We start from the raw sequence: 19,773 nt of genomic DNA, 5'->3' as shown, positions 1-19,773 counted from the left end.
CCCCGCTAGAGGGCGTGGCCTCATGGTGGCTCTGAGACCTGGAGGCTGTCTTATTGGCTGTGGGCGTTCCCGCTGCTTTGGACTCGAGGGAAAGGGAGGTGGCTAAGCCTCGTGGCGCCGTGGCGACAGCCAATCAGAAATGTGGCTTGGCTTTGGCGCGAGACGGGAACGCCGGGCAGAGCAGATTTGGCGCGAGCTGCTTGTCTTGCTGCTGGTTTGGAGTAGCTCTTGTGCGGCTTGTGGCTGGGGTTCCCATAACTCGTGTGTGACTCGAGAAGAAGCCTGCATTGAGGTGACACAGCTCTGAAGGGTAAAAAGGAGCGGGTTGCTTGGGGGAGGCTTGGAGTCTGGGAGCCAGCGGGTTGGGAAGAGGCTGACGCGGGACTGCAAGTTCTGGCGAGGCCCGAGGCGAAAGGAAGGTGGTGGAGCGAGGGTGGTTGGAGGGCTGAGGTCGGGGACGAAGGCCGTGCGCCCTGGAAGTGGGTCTAGTATTGGTAAGGAGGAACTGGAAGCTGTGGGAAGGAGGTGTTCCAGGGTGGAGGGCTGTGTGCAGTGGAGCCTGAGTGGTGCCGGGAAGGAGGGAAGCCCGAGCTTCGGTGTCAGGGCTTGGGAGACTCCTCTTGGCGGTCGTGGGCTAAGCTGCTGGGAAAGGGGTCCCAAATCATGGAAGTACTATAGAAATCAGTTATTGCATCTCTCAAGTGGTTAAGAACAACTTAGGATGACCTGATAAACAAATTTCGTGTTATTTTTCCCATGGCCTTTACATATCAAGTTTATTGTACTTTTTTTTTTTTTTTCATCTAGCTGTATTAACATCATGCCTCAAACCCGATCCCAGGCACAAGCTACTATCAGTTTTCCAAAGAAAAAGCAATCTCGGACATTGAACAAAACAAAAAACTCTAGCAATACGAAACTACAACCGACAAATGAACGGGCTATTCCCTGTTCTCCTTGTATTAACACAAAAATTCTGCCTCTTAGCCCCAGAAAACGTCTGGGTAAGCATTACATTAATACAACTTTTTGACTAGTGCTTCTTGACCTATCTTAATGGAAAGGTGCTTTTGAAGTTAAAACTGTATAATTCAGTTTGTTTTCAGAATGGTTGCTAAGTGTTTACTGAATTTAAGAATTAAGCTACTTACTGTGATTACTGTCCTACTTAATAAGGCTGATTTTCTATTTATATCTTAGTTCTGTCATTTAAAAATTACTTTGCAGTTATATAGTCGTATGAAATTTGCCTCCATGGTTGTGAAATTAAGAGACTATATTTTCAATTCTTTTAAGAAGTATAGTGCTGAAGGGAGGTATAGTGCTTGCTAGACAGGTGCTCTACCAGGCCACATTGCTTGCCCTTTTATTTTTCAGATAGGGTCTCAAGTTTTTGTTCAGGTAGCCTCCTATGTGTCCCTCTCAGTAGCTGGGATTACGGGTATGCACCACCATTCTCCACTTCTTGTTTGAGATGCTAGGGAATTTTCACTAACATTTTCCCTGTAGCTGGTCTGGCCTTAGATCTTTTTTTTTTTTTTTTGTCGGTCGTGGGGCTTGAACTCTGGGCCTGGGCGCTGTCCCTCAGCTCTTCAGCTCAAGGCGAGCACTCTACCACTTGAGCTACAGCACCACTTCCGGTTTTCTGGTGGTTTATTGGAGATAGGAGTCTCACGGTCTCTCCTGCCTGGGCTGGCTTTGAACCGCGATCCTCAGATCTCAGCCTCCTGAGTAGCTAGGATTACAGGCGTGAGCCACCAGCGCCCGGCTTGGCCTTAGATCTTGATCAGGCAGAGCAAGAGCTCTACCATTTAACTATACATCCTGCCTAAGAGCATTTGTTTTAATGGGGGGGTAATTTGATCATACCTGGAGACATTTGGTTCTCACAGCCATGGGGTGTTACTGGCATAACATCTGAAATCCATGCTGCAGCCAAACATCTGGCAATGTTCAGAAATTATTTCTTTGGCTGGTGGTATCATGTCTGAGAAATCCTGTATCTAATTTTAAGATTTCATCCCATTAGACCCCATTCAGTTTCTACCAAATAAGATTCAGTGGTGCCATCTGGTGGCCTTCTGACTTCTAAGTGACAAGGCCTTTCTTTCTGAGGTTCATATATAGAAATGGACTTCTGGCCGGGTGCTGGTGGCTCACGCCCGTAATCCTAGCTACTCAGGAGGCTGAGATCTGAGGATCGCAGTTCAAAGCCAGCCCGGGCAGGAGAGACCGTGAGACTCCTATCTCCAATAAACCACCAGAAAACCGGAAGTGGCGCTGTAGCTCAAGTGGTAGAGCGCTCGCCTTGAGCTGAAGAGCTGAGGGACAGTGCCCAGGCCCAGAGTTCAAGCCCCACGACCAACAAAAAAAAAAAAAAAGAAATGGACTTCTGGTGGGTTGCCGTGGCTTAGGCCTGTAATCCTAGCTGCTCAGAAAGCTGACATTTGAACATTGCAGTACAAAGCCAGCCCAGACAGGAAAGTCTGTGAGATTCTTCTTATCTCCAGTTAACCAGCAAAAAACTGGAAGTGGAGCTGTGGCTTAAGTGGTACTGCATTGCCCTTAAGCAAAAAACTAAGGGATATCACCAAGGCCCTGATTTCAAGTCCCTGCACTTGTAAAAAAGAGAAATAGACCTCTTAATAAGGCAGAGATCTCTGCAAGTCATTTTATTGTCATTTTAAATGTTTCAGGTGATGACAATCTATGCAACACTCCTCATCTACCTTCCTGTTCTCCACCAAAGCAAGGCAAGAAAGAGAATGGTCCTCCGCACTCACTTATCCCTAAGGGACGCAGATTGATATTTGATGATCAGCTGACAGTTAAGTCTCCTGGCAAAACAGAAAAAGCCAGAGTTCACCAAAACAAGATACTTTCCTCAGCTCAAAAAGATCAAACAATCACAACAAATTCTGAACAGAAATGTCCACTCGAGAAAGAATCTGTATGTGTGAGACTGTTCAAGCAAGAAGGTGCGTTCTTGCATGGCAGCTGTGGGCTCAGCCATCGTGATGCAAAGCTGATGACTCGGAATGAAGCCCACTGGGTTTTTCCAGTCACCTTCTGTTGTATCTAATTGTCCTTTTATGTCTGGCACAGGCACTTGCTATCAGCAAGCAAAGCTTGTCCTAAATACAGCTGTCCCGGATCGGCTGCCTGCCAGAGAGAAGGAGATGGATGTCATCAGGCATTTCCTGAGGGAACACATCTGTGGAAAAAAAGCTGGAAGTCTTTACCTTTCTGGTGCTCCTGGAACTGGAAAAACTGCCTGCTTAAGCCGAATTCTTCAAGACTTCAAGGTGCATTGAGAATCTGAATGACAATGCTCTTTGTAGAAGGACACTTTTTTTTTTTTTTTTTTTTTTGTCGGTCATGGGGCTTGAACTCTGGGCCTGGGCGCTGTCCCTCAGCTCAGCTCTTCAGCCCAAGGCGAGCGCTCTACCACTTGAGCTACAGCGCCACTTCCGGTTTTCTGGTGGTTTATTGGAGATAGGAGTCTCACGGTCTCTCCTGCCCGGGCTGGCTTTGAACCACGATCCTCAGATCTCAGCCTCCGGGGTAGCTAGGATTACAGGCGTGAGCCACCAGCGCCCGGCTTAGAAGGACACTTTTTGTTGTTGGTGGTGGTGGTATTTTTTTTTTTTTTTATGGGGAAGGTACTGGGGCTTGAACTCAGGATCTGGGCACTGTCCCTTAAATTTTGCTCAAGGCTAGCACTCTTGAGCAACAGCTTCACTTTCTGCTCATTGGTTAATTGGAGGTAAGAGTCACACAGACCTTCCTAGCTGGCTTTGAATGGTGATCCTCAGATCTCAGACTCCTGACTAGCTAGGATTATAGGTATGAGCCACCAGTGCCCAGTAACACTGGTTATTAAAGACTAAGAATGAGTAGATGTTTAGGATATTGAAGTTTTTGTCAAAATATTTTGTCAATATTTCATTGTCTAAATCTTTCAAAGTGAAAATAGAGCTTCCTCTTATATTCTGTTAGGTCTAAAAGACATTTCAAGTTTCATCAGATCTTCTGAAGCCACAATAACTCCTATGTTAGCACTTTTTTAAAAAAAAAATTTTTTTCTAGAAGGAAGAAAAGGGATTTAAAACTATCATGCTGAATTGCATGTCCTTGAGGAATGCCCAGGCTGTATTCCCAGCTATTGCTCAGGAGATTTATCAGGAAGAAGTATCCAGGCCAGCTGGGAAGGACATAGTGAAGAAATTGGAAAAACATATGACTTCTGAGAAAGGCCCCATGATGTAAGTATTTCTTTGCTTCATGTTGCTTGGCAAAAATCCGCAAGGTCTGTTGTTCACAAAAAGAACACTCTCTGTTTCTTTTTTTTTTTTTTTTTTTTGCCGGTTGTGGGGCCTGAAGTCTGGGCCTGGGTACTGTCCCTAAGCTCTTCAGCTCAAGGCTAGCACTCTACCACTTGAGCCACAGTGCCACTTGTGGCTTTTTCTGCATATGTGGTGCTGAGGAATCGAACCCAGGGCCTCATGCATGCAAGGCAAGCACTCTACCACTGAGTCACCTTCCCAGCCCAAGAACACTCAGTTTCTCTATGAGAGAAAGTTAAAACTTTAAAAGTTTTAAATTTTAAGTGGTTTTGAAGCCAACTGCTTGAAAACAATAGGATATTACTTGTTTCTGATGGGAGAGGAGAAGCGAGTGCCATTCTAACAGTGGCTAGAAATAGGACAGATTCTGATCTTCACATCTCAGCTGTAGGAATGTGACCTGAGTCAGCCTGGATCAAACACTGTAGGGTTAGAAAGGTGCCCATGGATGTTAACTGGTTTTTTTTTTTTTTTTTTTTAATCTGTAGTGTGTTGGTGTTGGACGAAATGGATCAGCTGGACAGCAAAGGGCAGGATGTTTTATACACACTGTTTGAATGGCCCTGGCTAAGCCATTCTCGATTGGTGCTAATTGGTTAGTGCTCATTTGTAAATATATAGTGGCTCTGTAGTGTTTCCCCTTATCCCACCCTGTGCGTGTATGTATGTGAGTGTGTGTGTGTGTGTGTGTGTGTGTGTGTGTGTGCGTGCGTGCGTGCGTGCGTGCGTGCATGCATGTGTTTATGCATGCATACACATGCTGCATGCATGTTGGTACCATTTGAACTCAGGGCCTGGGCTCTGTCCCTACACTTTTGCACTCAAGCCTGGCACTCTATCCCTTGAGCCACAGCTCAACTTCCAGCTTTTTGGTGGTTAGAGATGAATCTGTTGCATTTTGCTTCCCAGGCTGTTTCCAATTTCAGTTCTCAAATCTCAAACTTCTGAGTAGCTTGGCAGGAGCACCCAGCCTACAGTTTTGTATCTCTGTATTCGTAGGTATACATGTATATACACATATATATGTATGTGTGTATAGCTATGCATATATATGCTTTTATGCATGTATTTATATGTAATTTTATTTAGTTTTTTTGTTTTACTTTTTTGTTTGTTTTTGTCAGTTGTGGGGCTTGAACTCTAGGCCTGGGCACTGTCTTTCAGCTCTTCAGCCTAAGGCCAGTCCTTTACCACTTAAGCCGAAGTGCCATTTCTGGTTTTCTGGTGATTTATTGGAGATAGGAGTCTCACAATCTTTCCTGCCCGGGCTGGCTTTGAACCTCGATCCTCAGATCTCAGCCTCCTGAGTAGCTAGAACTATAGGTGGGAGCCACCAGCGCCTGGCTTTATCTAGTTTTGTTTTTTTGTTTTTTTTCCAGGGCTGAGGACCAAACCCATGGCTCTGCGCGCGCTGGGCAGGCGCCCTTCCGCTGGGCTAAACCCCCAGCCCCTTTATCTAGTTTTTATGCAAAGTCTCTTATATGCAACTGAGGCTGGCCTTGAATTTACAATCGTCCTGCCTCAGCTTCCTAAATGTTCTTTTTTTTTTTTTTTTTTGCCAGTCATGGAGCTTGAACCCAGGGCCTGGGCCTGAGTTTCTTTTGTTCAAGACTTGTACTCTACCACTTGAGCCACACGGCTACTTCTGGCTTTTTCTGTTTTTATGGTATCAAAGAATTGAACCCAGAGCTCCATGCATACTAGATAAGTACTCTACCACTAAGCTACATTCCCAGCCCAGCCTCTAGTGTTCTTACTACAGGTGTGTACTACCATGCTCAGCTTAATGGCTAGACACATCTTACCTATTGGTATACGATGGAAGGCAAGTGGAAAGTAACAGTTAGAAAGCTAGATTATAACTGGAAATATTATTGCTTACCTTTCAGAGGGTTTAATTTTCCTGGCATGATGATTTGACTGGTTCGTATTTATCTTCTCAGGTATTGCTAATACTCTGGATCTCACTGACAGAATTCTGCCAAGGCTTGAAGCTAGAGAAAAATGTAAGCCACAGCTGTTGAACTTCCCACCTTATACAAGGAATCAGATAGCTGCTATCTTGCAAGATCGACTTAATCAAGTGAGTACCAAATTCTGTTCCTTTAGAACAAATAATTATTTGAAAATATCTTGTTTTGATTGTTTTCTGTTCTTTTTCTGGTACCACTCAGGGGGTTTGAACTCAGGCCTGAATGCTGTCCCTGAGCTTTTGTGCTCAAAGCTGGTGGTCTATTACCATTTGAACAATAGCTCCACTTGTGGTTTTTTGGTGGTAAAATGGAGATAAGAGTCTCAAGAAGCTGGGTGCTGGTGGTTCACGCCTGTAATCTTAGCTACTCAGGAGGCTGAGATCTGAGGATGGAGGTTCAAAGCCAATCCAGGGCAGGGAAGTCTGTGAGACTTTTTTTTTTTTTTTTTTGCCGGTCATGGGACTTGAACTCTGTGCTTGGGCACTATCCCTCAGCTCTTCAGCTCAAGGCGAGCACCTTACCACTTGAGCCACAGCGCCACTTCCATCTGTGAGACTTTAATCTCCAGTAAACCACAAGTGGTGCTATGGCTCAAGTGGTAGAGCACTAGCCTTGAGCAAAAAAAGCTCAGGGACAGCGCCCAGGTCCTGAGTTCAAGCCCCATGACTGACAAAAAAAAAAAAAGAATCTGAAGAACTTTCCTGCTCACTATGGACTGCAGTCATCAAATCTCAGCCTTCTAAGTAGCTAGGATTACAGACATGAGCCACCAGCGCCTGGCTTGATTGCTTTTCTTAATGATGCAAGGAGTCCTGTGGACCATAGTGAGGGAAACATTATTATTTGAATTTCCTCACATGGTTCCACTTACTGAATCCCTCAGTGTTGAAATTTTGAAGTAAGAAGTAGAGGAATCACTCAAATGCTTACTCAATGGCCTTAATTAAAAAAAAAAAAAAAAAAAGGCCTGTGAAGAAAGGAAGTTCCTCTTTTGAAAAGTCAATTTAAATTAAGAATCTTATAGTTAAAATTGTCTTCTGCTGGTACCAGTGGCTCATGCCTATAATCCTAGCTACTTTAGAGGCTGAAATCTGAGGATCATGGTTCAAAGCCAGCCCAGGTAGGAAAGTCCTTAGGACTCTTATCTCTAAGCATCAAAATGTCAGAAGTGAAGCTGTGGCTCAAGTGGTAGAGCACTAGCCTTGAACATAAAAGACTAAGGGATAATGTCCAGACCCTGAGTTTAAGTCCCAATACTGACTCCAAACTTTTTTCTTTTAAAAAGTGTCTTCTGTGTCTTATCTGAAGGTATCTAGAGACCAGGTTCTGGACAGTGCTGCAATTCAGTTCTGTGCTCGAAAAGTCTCTGCTGTTTCAGGAGATGTTCGCAAAGCGCTGGATGTTTGCAGGTGAGTTATAGCACTGGTAGTGGCTTAGATGTTTAAAAAAAAAATAATAATGCTTTTAATTGCCTCATGTATCTCAAGTAAATGTGAGTTAAGAGGCTCCATTCTGTTACTTTTTACACCGAGAAAGGAGGACTTGTGTCTCAGTGGGGAGCTCTGGATTTCCACCGTGTTAATGTCTGAAACATTATCAGTCCATTACCTACAGAGGGAGAAACAAATGAGATGTTGCTGGCACTCCCTGTGGTGATTATAGATTGGTTAATTACATTTGTATTAAAAAAGACTCCAGTTTACTTTTCCATTAGCTGGTCTCAAGCAGGTTTATTTATGGACCTGAACCATCTTTGCCTTCAGACTTTTTTCCCCTTCCTTTCCTTTTGTGGGCACCCCTTCTTGCTTCCAGTTGGTGGTCCCCCAAGTCTTACTCTAGACCTCTTTCTTCTTTCCATCCTTCAACCCCTCCTGCTGGGGAAAGCCTCTGTGCTAACTGATGAAATTTCTTCCCTCCCAGTAGGGACGCTGGGTCCATTAAAATGATACTTGCTGTGTTGGCCTGCTGGTCCAACCTCTCCCTCTTGCCAGGCAGAAGATCTAGGTCTTGCTGTTGGCTTCCTGTGAGCAAAGCACTTTGGAGAGAGCAGTAGGAGAGTAAGCTCTTCCTAGTGCTAGTTTGCATGGTCCTCAATTTGAAAGTTTCCTCTAGTATGCAAACTCCTTGAGTAAAGAAAGACTGTAAGGGGGCTGGGAAGGTGGCTCAGTGGTAGAGCGCTTGCCTTGCATGCCTAAGGCCCGGGTTCGATTCCTCAGCACCATATAAAAAAAAAGAAAAAAGCTGGAAGTGGCGCTGTGGCTCAAGTGGTAGAGCGCTAGCCTTGAGCTGAAGAGCTGAGGGACAGCTCCCAGGCCCAGAGTTCAGGCCCCACAACCGGACCCCCCCCCCCAAAAAAAAAAAGAAAGACTGTAAGTAGGGTGCCAGTGGCTCATAGCCTGTAGTTCTAGCTACTCAGGAGGCTGAGATCTGAGGATCGTGGTTCAAAGACAGCCCAGGCAGGAAATACCATGAGACTCTTATCACCAGTTAAGCACCAGAAAACTGGAAGTGACACTGTGGCTCAAGAGGTAGAGCACTTATCTTGAGCCGAAGAGCTTAAGGACAGTACCCAGATCCAGAGTTCAAGCCCCACAACCAACAAAAAGAAACAAAGAAAGAAAGCAAGTGAGAAAGACAGAGAGAGAGAGAGAGAAAGGAAGGAAGAAAGGAAGACTAGCCATAGCTGGACACAGGTTCACACCTGTATTCCTGGCTATTCAGGAGGCTGAGATCTGAAGATCAAGGTTCAAAGCAGCCCAGAAGTCCTGAGTTATCTCCAGTTAACCACCAGAAAACCAGAAGTAGAGCTGTGGCTCAGTGTAGTAGAGTGTTATCCTTGAGCAAAACAGCTCAGGGATAGTGCCCAGGCCTTACCACTGACAAAAAAAAAAAAAGACTGTAGCCATGAGCAGTACTTACATAGGCTGGCATGAGTGAACCTGTATATGGCCCTGAGTGAGGAGGCCTTTGTTGGTCTGCTGTGTATAGATGGTGTGTTCATTCTCCTAGTGACTCACTCATATATCATATTCTCCTCTCCTACCTGTAATACTTTTCTCATCCAGAATGTTATTGACTCCATGGATGACAATCTACTTGGCATGTATAAGAGGAAACCATGTGGTATTGAAATATCTCAAATTCCAAGTCCATAAATTATATCAAGACAATTAAGTCTCCTTACACTGAGACATAATCCAGTTTGTTTAGGGATTTTTAGCTTTTCTTTTTTTAACTTTAAACATGTTTTTAGTTGATAGGCCAAACTTTTTGAGTTTGGTGGCTACGTGTAATGTTCAGTCTGGCTTAGATCAAATTAATTTTAGAATTTTTTGTTCTTTTTTATTAGGAGAGCTATTGAAATTGTAGAGTCGGATGTCAAAAGCCAGACTATCCTCAAACCCCTGTCTGAATGTAAGTAGTTTTATCACCTTCCTGTTTTCCTTTATAATTGGAAGTTTGCTTTTCCAAATAAAAAGATGAAATGAATATAATTATATTCATCTGTGTGTCTGTCTGTCTGTATGGGTATGTCTCAGAGAGAGAGAACGTGCATGCACCTGGGCCTGTGTGTGTGCGTGTGCGCGCGCGCGCGCGTGTGTGTGTGTGTGTGTGTGTGTGTGTGTTGTGTGTGTCTAGGCAATTTTGTCTTAACCTGCCTCTACAAATAGTCCATGGAAATGACTTCTCCCAGGTGTTACTTAAATGGCAGGGATAAAGTTCTTCTTTCCAAGCTCTAGGAATGAAAACAAGACAGGAAAGTTGGGTCCGCTTCTTCCTAAGTATTTACATTGAGTCCTTTTAGGTCTCCATAAAAGGGAAAGCAAAGCCTGATAAATAAGGGGAGAGTTCATTGAAAGAATTGTGACTTTATCTTGGAATATCTCAGTCCATTAAACAAGCTTAGGAAAGTTCGGAGGTACAGAGAGCAGATTGCTACAGCAAACCAAAGGTTATCACAAGTGATAGATTTTGTTTTTCCTTTCCCTTGGCCTTGTTCTTACAGCTGTGACATGTGTAAAATAGCCATGAACTACATATTTCATTCATTCATATGCAGTGTTTATCTTTGAAAACAGTATGGTCTGACTTGATTGTTTCTAGCATTGTGGTTCTGCTTAAAGTGCTTTCTCTTTTTTATTAGCTTATTAAAAGAAAGTAACTTTTCTTTTTTCTGGGCCTGGGTGCTATTCCTGAGTTTTTTTGTTTTTTGTTTTTTCACTCTACCACTTGAGCCACAACAGCACCACTTCCTGCTTTTTCTGAGTAGTTTCTTTTTGGAGATAAGAGTGTCACAGACTTTCCAGCCCAGACTAGATTCAAATCATGATCCTCAGTTCTCAGCCTCTTTTTTTTTTTTTTTTTTGGGTCCGGTCGTGGGGCCTGAACTCTGGGCCTGGGCACTGTCCCTCAGCTCTTCAGCTCAAGGCTAGCGTTCTACCACTTGAGCCACAGCGCCACTTCCGGCTTTTTTCTTTTTGCTTGTGTGGTGCTGAGGAATCGAACCCAGGGCCTCTGGCATGCAAGGCAAGCGCTTTACCACTGAGCCGCCTTCCCAGCCATATCTCAGCCTCTTAAGTAGCTAGGATTCCAGGTGTAAGCCATTGGCACCTAGGTAAGAAAATGAAATATTCCAGAAGTAGCCAAAAATGGTCCTAAGGCTGAAGATAGGAAATACATACCTACTAGTTTCCTCTTCAACTTTTTTTTTTTTTTTTGCACGCGCGCATGCGTGTGTGTATGTGTGTGTCTCTCTCTCCCAGGGCTTGAACTCAGGGCCTTGGTGCTGTCCTTGAACTTTATTTGTTGGTTAGAGATGGGAATTTCATGGACTTTCTTGCCTGGGCTTGCTTTGAACCACGATACTTAGATCTCAGCCTTTTGAGTAGGTAGGATTACTGGCATGAGCTACCAGTGCCCTGCTTCCTTTTCTTCAACTTTTTTAGATTATAGCCTCACCATCTCTCCTACCAGTAGCATTTAAACTTGTCAGTAGTCAGACATTGGTGGCTCTCATCTGTAATCTTAGCTGTTCAGGAACTAAGATCTGAGGATCATGATTTGAAGCCAACCTGAGCAGACAAATCCAAGAAACTCTTATCTCCAGGCTGGGAATGTGGCTTAGTGGTAGAGTGCTTGCCTAGCATGCATGAAGAGGCTGGAATTGGCACTGTGGCTGAAAGTGATAGAGTGCTAGCCTAGAGCAACAGAAGTTCAGAGACAGTGCTCAGGTCCTGAGTTCAAGCCCCAGGACTGGCAGAGAGAGAGAGAAAGAGAGACTCCAATTAAAATGCCAGAAGTAGAGGTGTGGCTCAAGTGGTCGAGTGCCTGCCTTGAAGAGAAAAGCTAAGCGAAAGTATGAGGCCCTGAATTCAAGTCCCAGTGCACACAAAAAAAACTTGTCAGTAGCCCCTCTGAGCATTGCTGGCATACATCACTGAGAGAGGTTCTAAGGTCCTAACATAAATTATTGGGCTAGGCTGATTTTAATTCCTATCTCTTTGACTGTAGGATTGCCTCTTTTTTTTTTTCTTTCTTTCTTTCTTTCTTTTTGGTCATGGGGCTTAAACTCAGGGGCCTGAGAGTTGTCCCTGAGCTCTTTTTGCTCAAAGATAGTGCTCTACCACATTGAGCTACAGTGCCACTTCCTGTTTTCTGGTAGTTATTTGGAGTCTCTCAGACTTTCCTGCCTGGGATTGGCTTTGAACTATGACCCTCAGATTGCACCCTCCTGAGTAGCTAGGATTACAGGCATGAGCCACTAGCACCCAACAGGATTGCCTTTTAATGGCTCTACAAAACTATGGGGACACTTGACTTCAGCTAAATATGAGGGAATTGTCTAGTATATAGAAGTAACTGGGGTTCTTTGAAACATGTAGTGGATTCACCAGCATTGAAGGTATGTAAAGAAAGCTCAGCAGATGGCCACAGGTTGGAGTTAGGGAGTTGGCATTTGGATAGAGTACCAACAGGCCTGTAAATTCCTTTCCATGTGAAGATTCCAGTACTTGATCTGTAAGCTCTGGTATCTCCATTAGTCCTCTGCAGCTTCCCCTTTGTGGTAACAAAATAGAAGCAAATTGTTGTAGGGCAACTGCAGATGGTCTCAGGAAGTAACTTCAGGCAAAGGTTGTTACAGAGCGGGTTCCTCCTCTGTCTCTATAGTCATGCTTCTGCAAACAATAAGGCCATAGTCTCTGTAGCTGGTTGGCAGCTTCCCAAGCTCCTGCCTTTGTGAGGATGCTATCTGCTAGGATATCCAGTGACATTTTCTCTCAAGTGTTGCTCTCCTGCAGATCAGCCTGGGCAAGTAAACCAAACCTGAAAGGTCATTTGGGGAGGCCATCTGGAGGACTTGTGGGACTGACTTGAATGGCCACATTTATCCCCTCCTTTGGAATACTAGGTTATTTTTCTAACTCTCTTTCCCCTTTTTGAGGGAGTGAAGGTAGTAGAGTTTGAACTCAGGGCCTTATGCTTCTTGGGTAGGAACTCTACAACTAAGCCACATTTGTCTCTTTTTGATTATTTTTTACTTTGGAGATAGGGGCTTACTTCCTATCTAGTCATGTGCCTGAACAGTGATCTACCTATCTTAGGCTTCCTGCTATACTTAGGGTGATAGGCACTCTTGGTTGAGAAGGGGAACTTTTGTACCCAGGCTCAACTGTGATTCTCTCTCAGTCATCTCTCAAGTAGCAAGGCTTATAGATAAGAGCCATTGACACTTTGCTTTCTCTCTCCCTCCCCCTCCCCTGCCACCACCACTTTCTCAGTTACCAGGCAGTTATCTTTGCTTCAGGTTTTTTTTTAATTAGCATACATTAGCAGTACAAGGGAGGATTTCACTGTGACATTTCTATACATGTACACGATGTATTCCAATCAATTCCTCTCCCTTTTGCTCCTTGTCCTGTCACCTTCCACTTCCCCCTCTCCCTGTCACCTTTACCTTCTTGCCTCCAAATATCACACTGGAGTAGTAGGGTGCTGCTAGGTATAAACAAAAGCTGAATGAGTCATGTGCTGGTGGCTCATGCCTATAATCCCAGCTACTCAGGAAGCCGAGATCTGAGGATCACAGTTCAAAGCCAGACCAGGCAGAAAAGTCTGTGAGACTCTTAATTCTATAAACTACTAAGAATAATCTGGAAGTGGTCCTATGGGTTAAGTGGTAGAGCACTAGCCTTAAGCACAAAGAAGCTTAGGGACAGTGCCCACAGCCTGAGTTCAAGCCCTTGATACTGGTGCCAGAAGGGGAAAAAAAAAAATCTCACTATTGGGCTGAAGATGTGGCTTAGTGGTAGAGTGCTTGCCTAGTATGCATGAAGCCCTGGGTTCAATTCCTCAGTACCACATAAACAAAAAGCCAGAACTGGTCTGTGGCTAAAAGTGGTAGAGTGCTAGCCTTGAACAAAAGAAGCTCAGTGACAGTGCCCAGGCCCTGAATTCAAGCCCTAGGACTGACCAAAAAAAAAAAAAGCCGGGTGCTGGTGGCTCATGGCTGTAAGCCTAGCTGCTCAGGAGGCTGAGATCTAAGGATTGACAGCCCAGGCAGGAAAGCCCATAAGAATCATCTCCAGTTAACCACCAGAAAACCGTAAGTGGGCTGTGGCTCAAATGGTAGAGTGCATGCCTTGAGCTGAAGAGCTTAAGGACAGTGCTCAGGCCCAGGGTTCAAGCTCCCAAAACTGACCAAAAAAAAAAAAAAGAAATCGGGGCTGGGAAGGTGGCTCAGTGGTACAGCGCATGCCTTGCATGCCAGAGGCCCTGGGTTTGATTCCTCAGCACCACATAAGCAAAAAGAAAAAAGCCGGAAGTGGCACTGTGGCTCAAGTGGTAGAACGCTAGCCTTGAGCTGAAGAGCTGAGGGACAGCGCCCAGGCCCAGAGTTCAGACCCCATGACCGGACCCAAAAAAAAAAAAGAAATCATTATTCTGCCCCAAAGATAAGCATACTTGCAAATCATCCAACTTTGTAATTTGTTTATTTACATATATAAATATGTATGTGGTACTGGTGTTTGAACTTGGACTTTTTGTTTGCTAGTTATATGTTCTACTTTTTTTTGGGGGGGAGGAGGGTCTGGTCGTGGGGCCTGAACTCTGGGCCAGGGCGCTGTCCCTCAGCTCTTCAGCTCAAGGCTAGCACTCTACCACTTGAGCCACAGCGCCACTTCCGGCTTTTTTCTTTTTGCTTATGTGGTGCTGAGGAATCAAACCCAGGGCCTCATGCAGGCAAGGCAAGCGCTCTACCACTGAGCCACCTTCCCAAGCCCCCCCCCCCTTTTTTTTTTAAGTCATGGGCCTGAACTCTGGGCTTGGGCAATGTCCCTCAACTCTTCAGCTTAAGACTAGCACTCTACCATGAACCACAGTGCCACTTCCGGCTTTTTCTGCTTATGTGATGCTGAGGAATAGAAGCCAGGTCCTCGTGCATGCAAGGCAAGCACTCTACTGCTGAGCCACTTTCCCATCCACTATGTTCTACTTCTTGAGCCACAGTTCCAGCCCTTTCCGTTCTTTTTTTCTTCTGCTTTTTCTTTTCTTTTGGTCAGTCATGGGGCTTGAACTATGGGCCTGGGCACTGTCCCTCAGCTCTTCAGCTCAAGGGGAGTGCTCTACCACTTGAGTCACAGTGCCACTTCCGGTTTTCTGGTGGTCTATTGGAGGTAAGAGTTTCACAGACTTTCCTGCCTGGGCTGGCATTGAACCGTGATCCTCAAATCTCAGCCGCCTAAGTAGCTAGGATTACAAGTGTGAGCCACCAGCACCCAGCTCTGTTCTGTGTGTGTGTGTGTGTGTGTGTGTGTGTGTGTGTGTGTGTGTGTGTGTGTGTGTGTGTGTGTGTGTGTGTGTGTGTGTGGTGTGGTGTGTGTGTGTGTGGTGTGTGTGTGTGTGAAGTTGTGGGGCTTGAACTCTGGGCCTAGTGTGTGTGTGTGTGTGTGTGTGTGTGTGGTGTGTGTGGTGTGTGTGTGTGTGTGGTGTGTGTGTGTGTGTGTGGTGTGTGTGTGTGTGTGTGTGTGTGTGTGTGTGTGTGGTGTGTGTGTGTGTGTGTGTGTGTGTGTGGTGTGTGTGTGTGTGTGAAGTTGTGGGGCTTGAACTCTGGGCCTGGGCCCTATTCTTGAGCTAAAGAGCTCAAGGTAAGTGGTACAGACCACTTGAGCCACAATGCTACTTCGGGTTTTCTGGTGGTTTATTGGAGATAAGAGTCTCACAGTCCTTCCTGCCCGGGCTAGCTATGAACCTCGATCCTCAGATCTCAGTAGCTAGGATTACAGGCATGAACCACCTGTGCCTGGCTCTATTCTGGTTATTTTTTAAGTGTGTTCCCTTTTAGTGTGGACAATTATCTTCCTATTTATACTTCCTACAGTAGCTGAGTCTGCATTATTTTGGCATCTTTCTGAAGGTATCATTGTCTCATCTTTTGACTTGTAGTTAGAATTGGAATCCTTGCTTTGCCATCAAGTTAACTGCATTTAAATTTCTTTTAGCTAAAACTGAATGCCATCTATCTCTCCTCACTTCTGAGCAATATTATTTAAATCTAATAAAGTGTTTTGCATTTACCCTATAGGTAAAACACCTTCTGAGTCTCCAGTCCCTAAGCGGGTTGGTCTTGCTCACATAGCCCAAGTCATTTCCGAAGTGGATGGGAACAGGATGACTTTGAGCCGAGCAGGAACTCAAGAGTCCCTGCCTCTTCAGCAGAAGATTTTGGTTTGCTCTTTGCTGCTCTTGACCAGGCAGCTGAAAATCAAAGAGGTCACTTTGGGGAAGGTAAGCAGATGGAGCTGAGGTAGAGATGAGAATCTGCTTGGAATGCAGATATGTTTTTGAAAGACCTATCATGCTCTGGCTGATAGAAATTAAAAATGGATTTTGGGAGGGGACGGGCTGCACTGAGGCCTCATGCTTGCTAGGCAGGCACTCTATAAAAATAGATTTTAGCCGGGTGCCAGTGGCTCATGCCTGTAATCCTAGCTACTAAGGAGGCCGAGATCTGAGGATCACGGTTCAAAGCCATCCTGGGCAGGAATGTCCATGAGACTCTCTATCTCCAATAAACCACCAGAAAACCAGAAGGGGCACTGTGACTCAAGTGGTAGAGTGCTTACCTTGAGCTGAAGAGCTGAGGGACAGTGCCCAGGCCCAGAGTTCAAGCCCCAGGACCAACCAAAAAAAAACAAAAGAAAAGATTATAGTCAGGCTCTGGTGGCTAATACCTATAATCCTAGCTATTCAGGAGGTTGAGATCTAAGGATCACAGTTTAAAGCCAGCCTGGGCAGGAAAGTCCAGGAGATTTTTGTGTTTAGGTAACCAGCAAAAAAGGCCAGAGGTGGAGTGATTCAAGTGGTTGAGCACTAGCTTTTGTTGTTTTGTTTTTGTTTTGTCAGTTATGGGACTTGAACTCATGGCCTGTGAGCCTCTTGAGTAGCTATGATTACAGGCATGAGCCACCAGCACCTGGCAGGCACTAGTCTTGAGTAAAGAAGCTTGGGGGACAGTGCCCAAATCCTGTGACCCACCTATCTTAGCCTTCTTGCATTATAGTGTAAGTTTGGGGAAATGTGGAATTTCTGTTCAAGAATTTTATTTAATTTATTTATTTACTTATCTATTGATTTATTTTTCGGTCAGTCGTGGGTCTTGAACTCTGGGACTTTGGGCACTGTCCCTGATCTCTTCAGCTCAAGATGAGTGCTCTACCACTTGAGCCACATACCACTTCTGGTTTTCTGGTGGTTGACTGGAGATAAGAATCTCAGGGACTTTCCTGCCTGGGCTGTCTTTGAACTACAGTCCTCAAATCTCAGCCTCCTGAGTAGCTAGTATTACAGGCGTGAGCCACCAACACCTGGCTTCAAGAATTTTATTGAAAAGAGGGAGAGATTAGATGTGTTGATAGCTTTTTTCTCCCCTTGCATTAAGACTAACATTTTATGTGTGTGGTTCTGGGGTTTGAACTCAAGTCTCTTATTGGGCTATCTACTAATTGAATCAGGCTTCTAGTTCTGCTTTTTTCGAACTTTTCTGACTTCGTGTGGCCTCTAATCACAATCTTCCCAATCTAAGCTTCTGTAATAACTGTTACAAGTAGGATTCAGTTAAATGATCTAACTTTTAAGCAATAATTGCTTCCTCTTCCTTCTAGCTATATGAAGCCTACAGTACTGTCTGTCGGAAACAGCAGTTGGGAGCTGTGGACCAGTCAGAGTGTTTGTCACTTTCAGGACTCTTGGAGTCCAGAGGCATTGTAGGATTAAAGAAAAACAAAGAAACTCGCTTCACAAAGGTACAACTATTTCTGTGTGTGCACTTGTGTACGTGCACACATGTGTACACATGTACCAGTACTAGGTCTCAAACTCGGGTCTCTGTCCCTTAGCTTTTTCACTTAAGGCTAGAGCTCTACCACTTGAGCCTACAGCTCTACTTTTTGCTTTTTTCATAGGAGTCTCACTGACTTTCCTGCCTGGGCTGATTTCGAACTGTGATCCTCAGATCTCAGCTTCTTGAGGAGCTAGAAGTACAGGTGTGAGTCACCAATGTCTGACATTAACTGCTTCTTTGTGACATGCCTATCTTTAGTTGTCCTGTTTTAGAAAGCTTGTCTTTTGATAAAGATGAAAATTTAGCTGGCACCAGTGACTCACACCTATAATCTTAGCTATTCTGAAGGCTGAGATCTGCGGATTGCAGTTCAAAACCAGCCTGGGCAGGAAAGTCCATGAGAACTGTTATCTCCAGGTAACCACTTGAAAACTAGAAGTGGTACTGTGGCTCAAGTAGAAGAGTTCTAGCTTGAGAAAAAGACGCTCAGGGACAGCATCCAAGCCCTGAGTTCAAGCCCTAGGACCAACAAACACACACACACCCAAAAAAAGATGAAAATTTCCCTCAAAACAATTTTTCTGTTAGATACAACTTACGGTGTGGGGAGATTGGGCATGTGATATGAATAGATTTTCTTTTTAAGGCCATTGAAAAAAGCAGTGTTTAATCTGCTGCCTCTTCATGCGAAAAGTTTAATATGGTAGATATTTAGTGTAAGCTCTGCCATGAAAAATCCTTTTCTCTTTCCAGGTGTCTTTGAAGATTGAAGAAAATGAAATAGAGCATGCTCTGAAAGACAAAGCTTTAATTGGAAATATTTTAGCTACTGGATTATCTTAAATTTTTTCCTTACATCCCACCCGAAACCATTCAGCTGGCAATTTTGTAAGCTATGGAGTCTTCAGTTTAGTACTTTATATGTTCAAGCTTCCTGAAAACAAATACGACTTTTTTTTAACTTGAAACAAATGAATTTTAATCTATAAGCTCATGAAGATTATACTGAATAATATCTTTGGGATTTTTTTTTAACCTATAGAAATGACTTGAGTTATTTTTACGTTATATTTACAGGCTGGGAATGTGGCTTAGTGGCAGAGTGCTTGCCTACCATGCATGAAGCCCTAGGTTCCCTCAGTACCACATAAACAGAAAAAAGCCAGAAGTGGTGCTGTGGCTCAAAGTGGTTAAGCGCTAGCCTTGAGTGAAAACTCAGGGACAGTGACCAGACCCTGAGTTCAAGCCCCATGACCAGGAAAAAAAAAAAAAATTACTGTCCCTTAACCAACATTTTGTAAGTACGCAGATTTATGTTGTATATGTGTATATAATTTATCTTGAAGTTTTCTCAAGCAGTATGTTTTGTGAAGAACTTTGTTAGGTTAAGAAGAATGAAAGAGAATGATCGGAAAAATAAGCAAGACTATCCACAAGGATATTCAAAAGACAAAGGACACTTTGACCCAAGAATGTATTTCACTTTGGAGTTTTACTGGGTTTATGTTGCAGATGCCCCGACACTGTGACCTTTGAAAGATTCATTGAGTTTCCCTGGGACTCCCTGAAACATTGAAGGTGATAAGGAGAATGTAACTCTGCAGATTGTGAATGTATTTATTTTTCAAGTTGTGTTCTTTGGTGTCTTTTTTTTTTTTTTTTTAAGCAATCATATTTTAAGAGAGATCAGGCTTTCGGAAGACTGTGTGAAAATTCTTTCCCAAACCGTTCCTCCCACAGTCTGAGCTGCCTTCAGCTACAGCTGTTCTTTCAAGATGCCTCTGTTCAGGGTTGGATTTGCATCTGAACACATATTTTTCCACTCTTACTAGATAAATTAAGCCATATGGCTACTCAAGACTCCTGGGTTTGGTTTTCCAGTGGCATGAAGTGGCAATTTGTGACAGAAACAGCAGAGGGCACCATTATAACACTGCTTTGAAGGTGTGGGCTTGGGGCGTGGTAATTTTGAGGGAAGGAGCAGAAAGGTACTTAAGTTTGACTTTGGGAAAGTCCTGTATTTTTATTAAGCAAATGCTTAAGCTACAAGTCATGTATTAATATGAATGGTTTGAGAGCCAGTGATGGAGTCTCTGCTTCTCCTTTAGCTCTT

The 19,773-nt window shown here is 44.2% G+C and overlaps 1 protein-coding gene across 3 annotated transcripts; it reads left to right on the top strand.

Annotated features, from left to right (window-relative positions):
* Positions 1-221: 221 nt before the first annotated feature.
* On the top strand, positions 222-19,483 carry Cdc6 (cell division cycle 6). Of its 3 annotated transcripts, none has more exons than XM_070026848.1 (12): positions 222-292; positions 808-1,004; positions 2,697-2,978; positions 3,106-3,305; positions 4,090-4,265; positions 4,835-4,941; positions 6,290-6,429; positions 7,628-7,728; positions 9,669-9,733; positions 15,903-16,105; positions 17,482-17,622; positions 18,414-19,483. In XM_070026848.1, the coding sequence occupies exons 2-12, from the start codon at positions 821-823 to the stop codon at positions 18,501-18,503; spliced, it is 1,689 nt and encodes a 562-aa protein (XP_069882949.1). In that variant the 5' UTR covers positions 222-292; positions 808-820; the 3' UTR covers positions 18,504-19,483. The 3 variants fall into 3 exon arrangements, with proteins under 3 accessions (XP_069882949.1, XP_069882950.1, XP_069882948.1); XM_070026849.1 differs by having other exon boundaries at positions 224-310; positions 4,093-4,265; XM_070026847.1 differs by having other exon boundaries at positions 224-310.
* The last annotated feature ends 290 nt before the right edge of the window (positions 19,484-19,773 follow it).

This window comes from Dipodomys merriami, unplaced genomic scaffold, assembly GCF_024711535.1.
Source record: "Dipodomys merriami isolate MVZ:Mamm:240054 unplaced genomic scaffold, mDipMer1.0.p SCAF_19, whole genome shotgun sequence".
Lineage (NCBI taxonomy): Eukaryota > Metazoa > Chordata > Mammalia > Rodentia > Heteromyidae > Dipodomys > Dipodomys merriami.
This window is presented reverse-complemented; position numbering and strand designations above follow the sequence as displayed.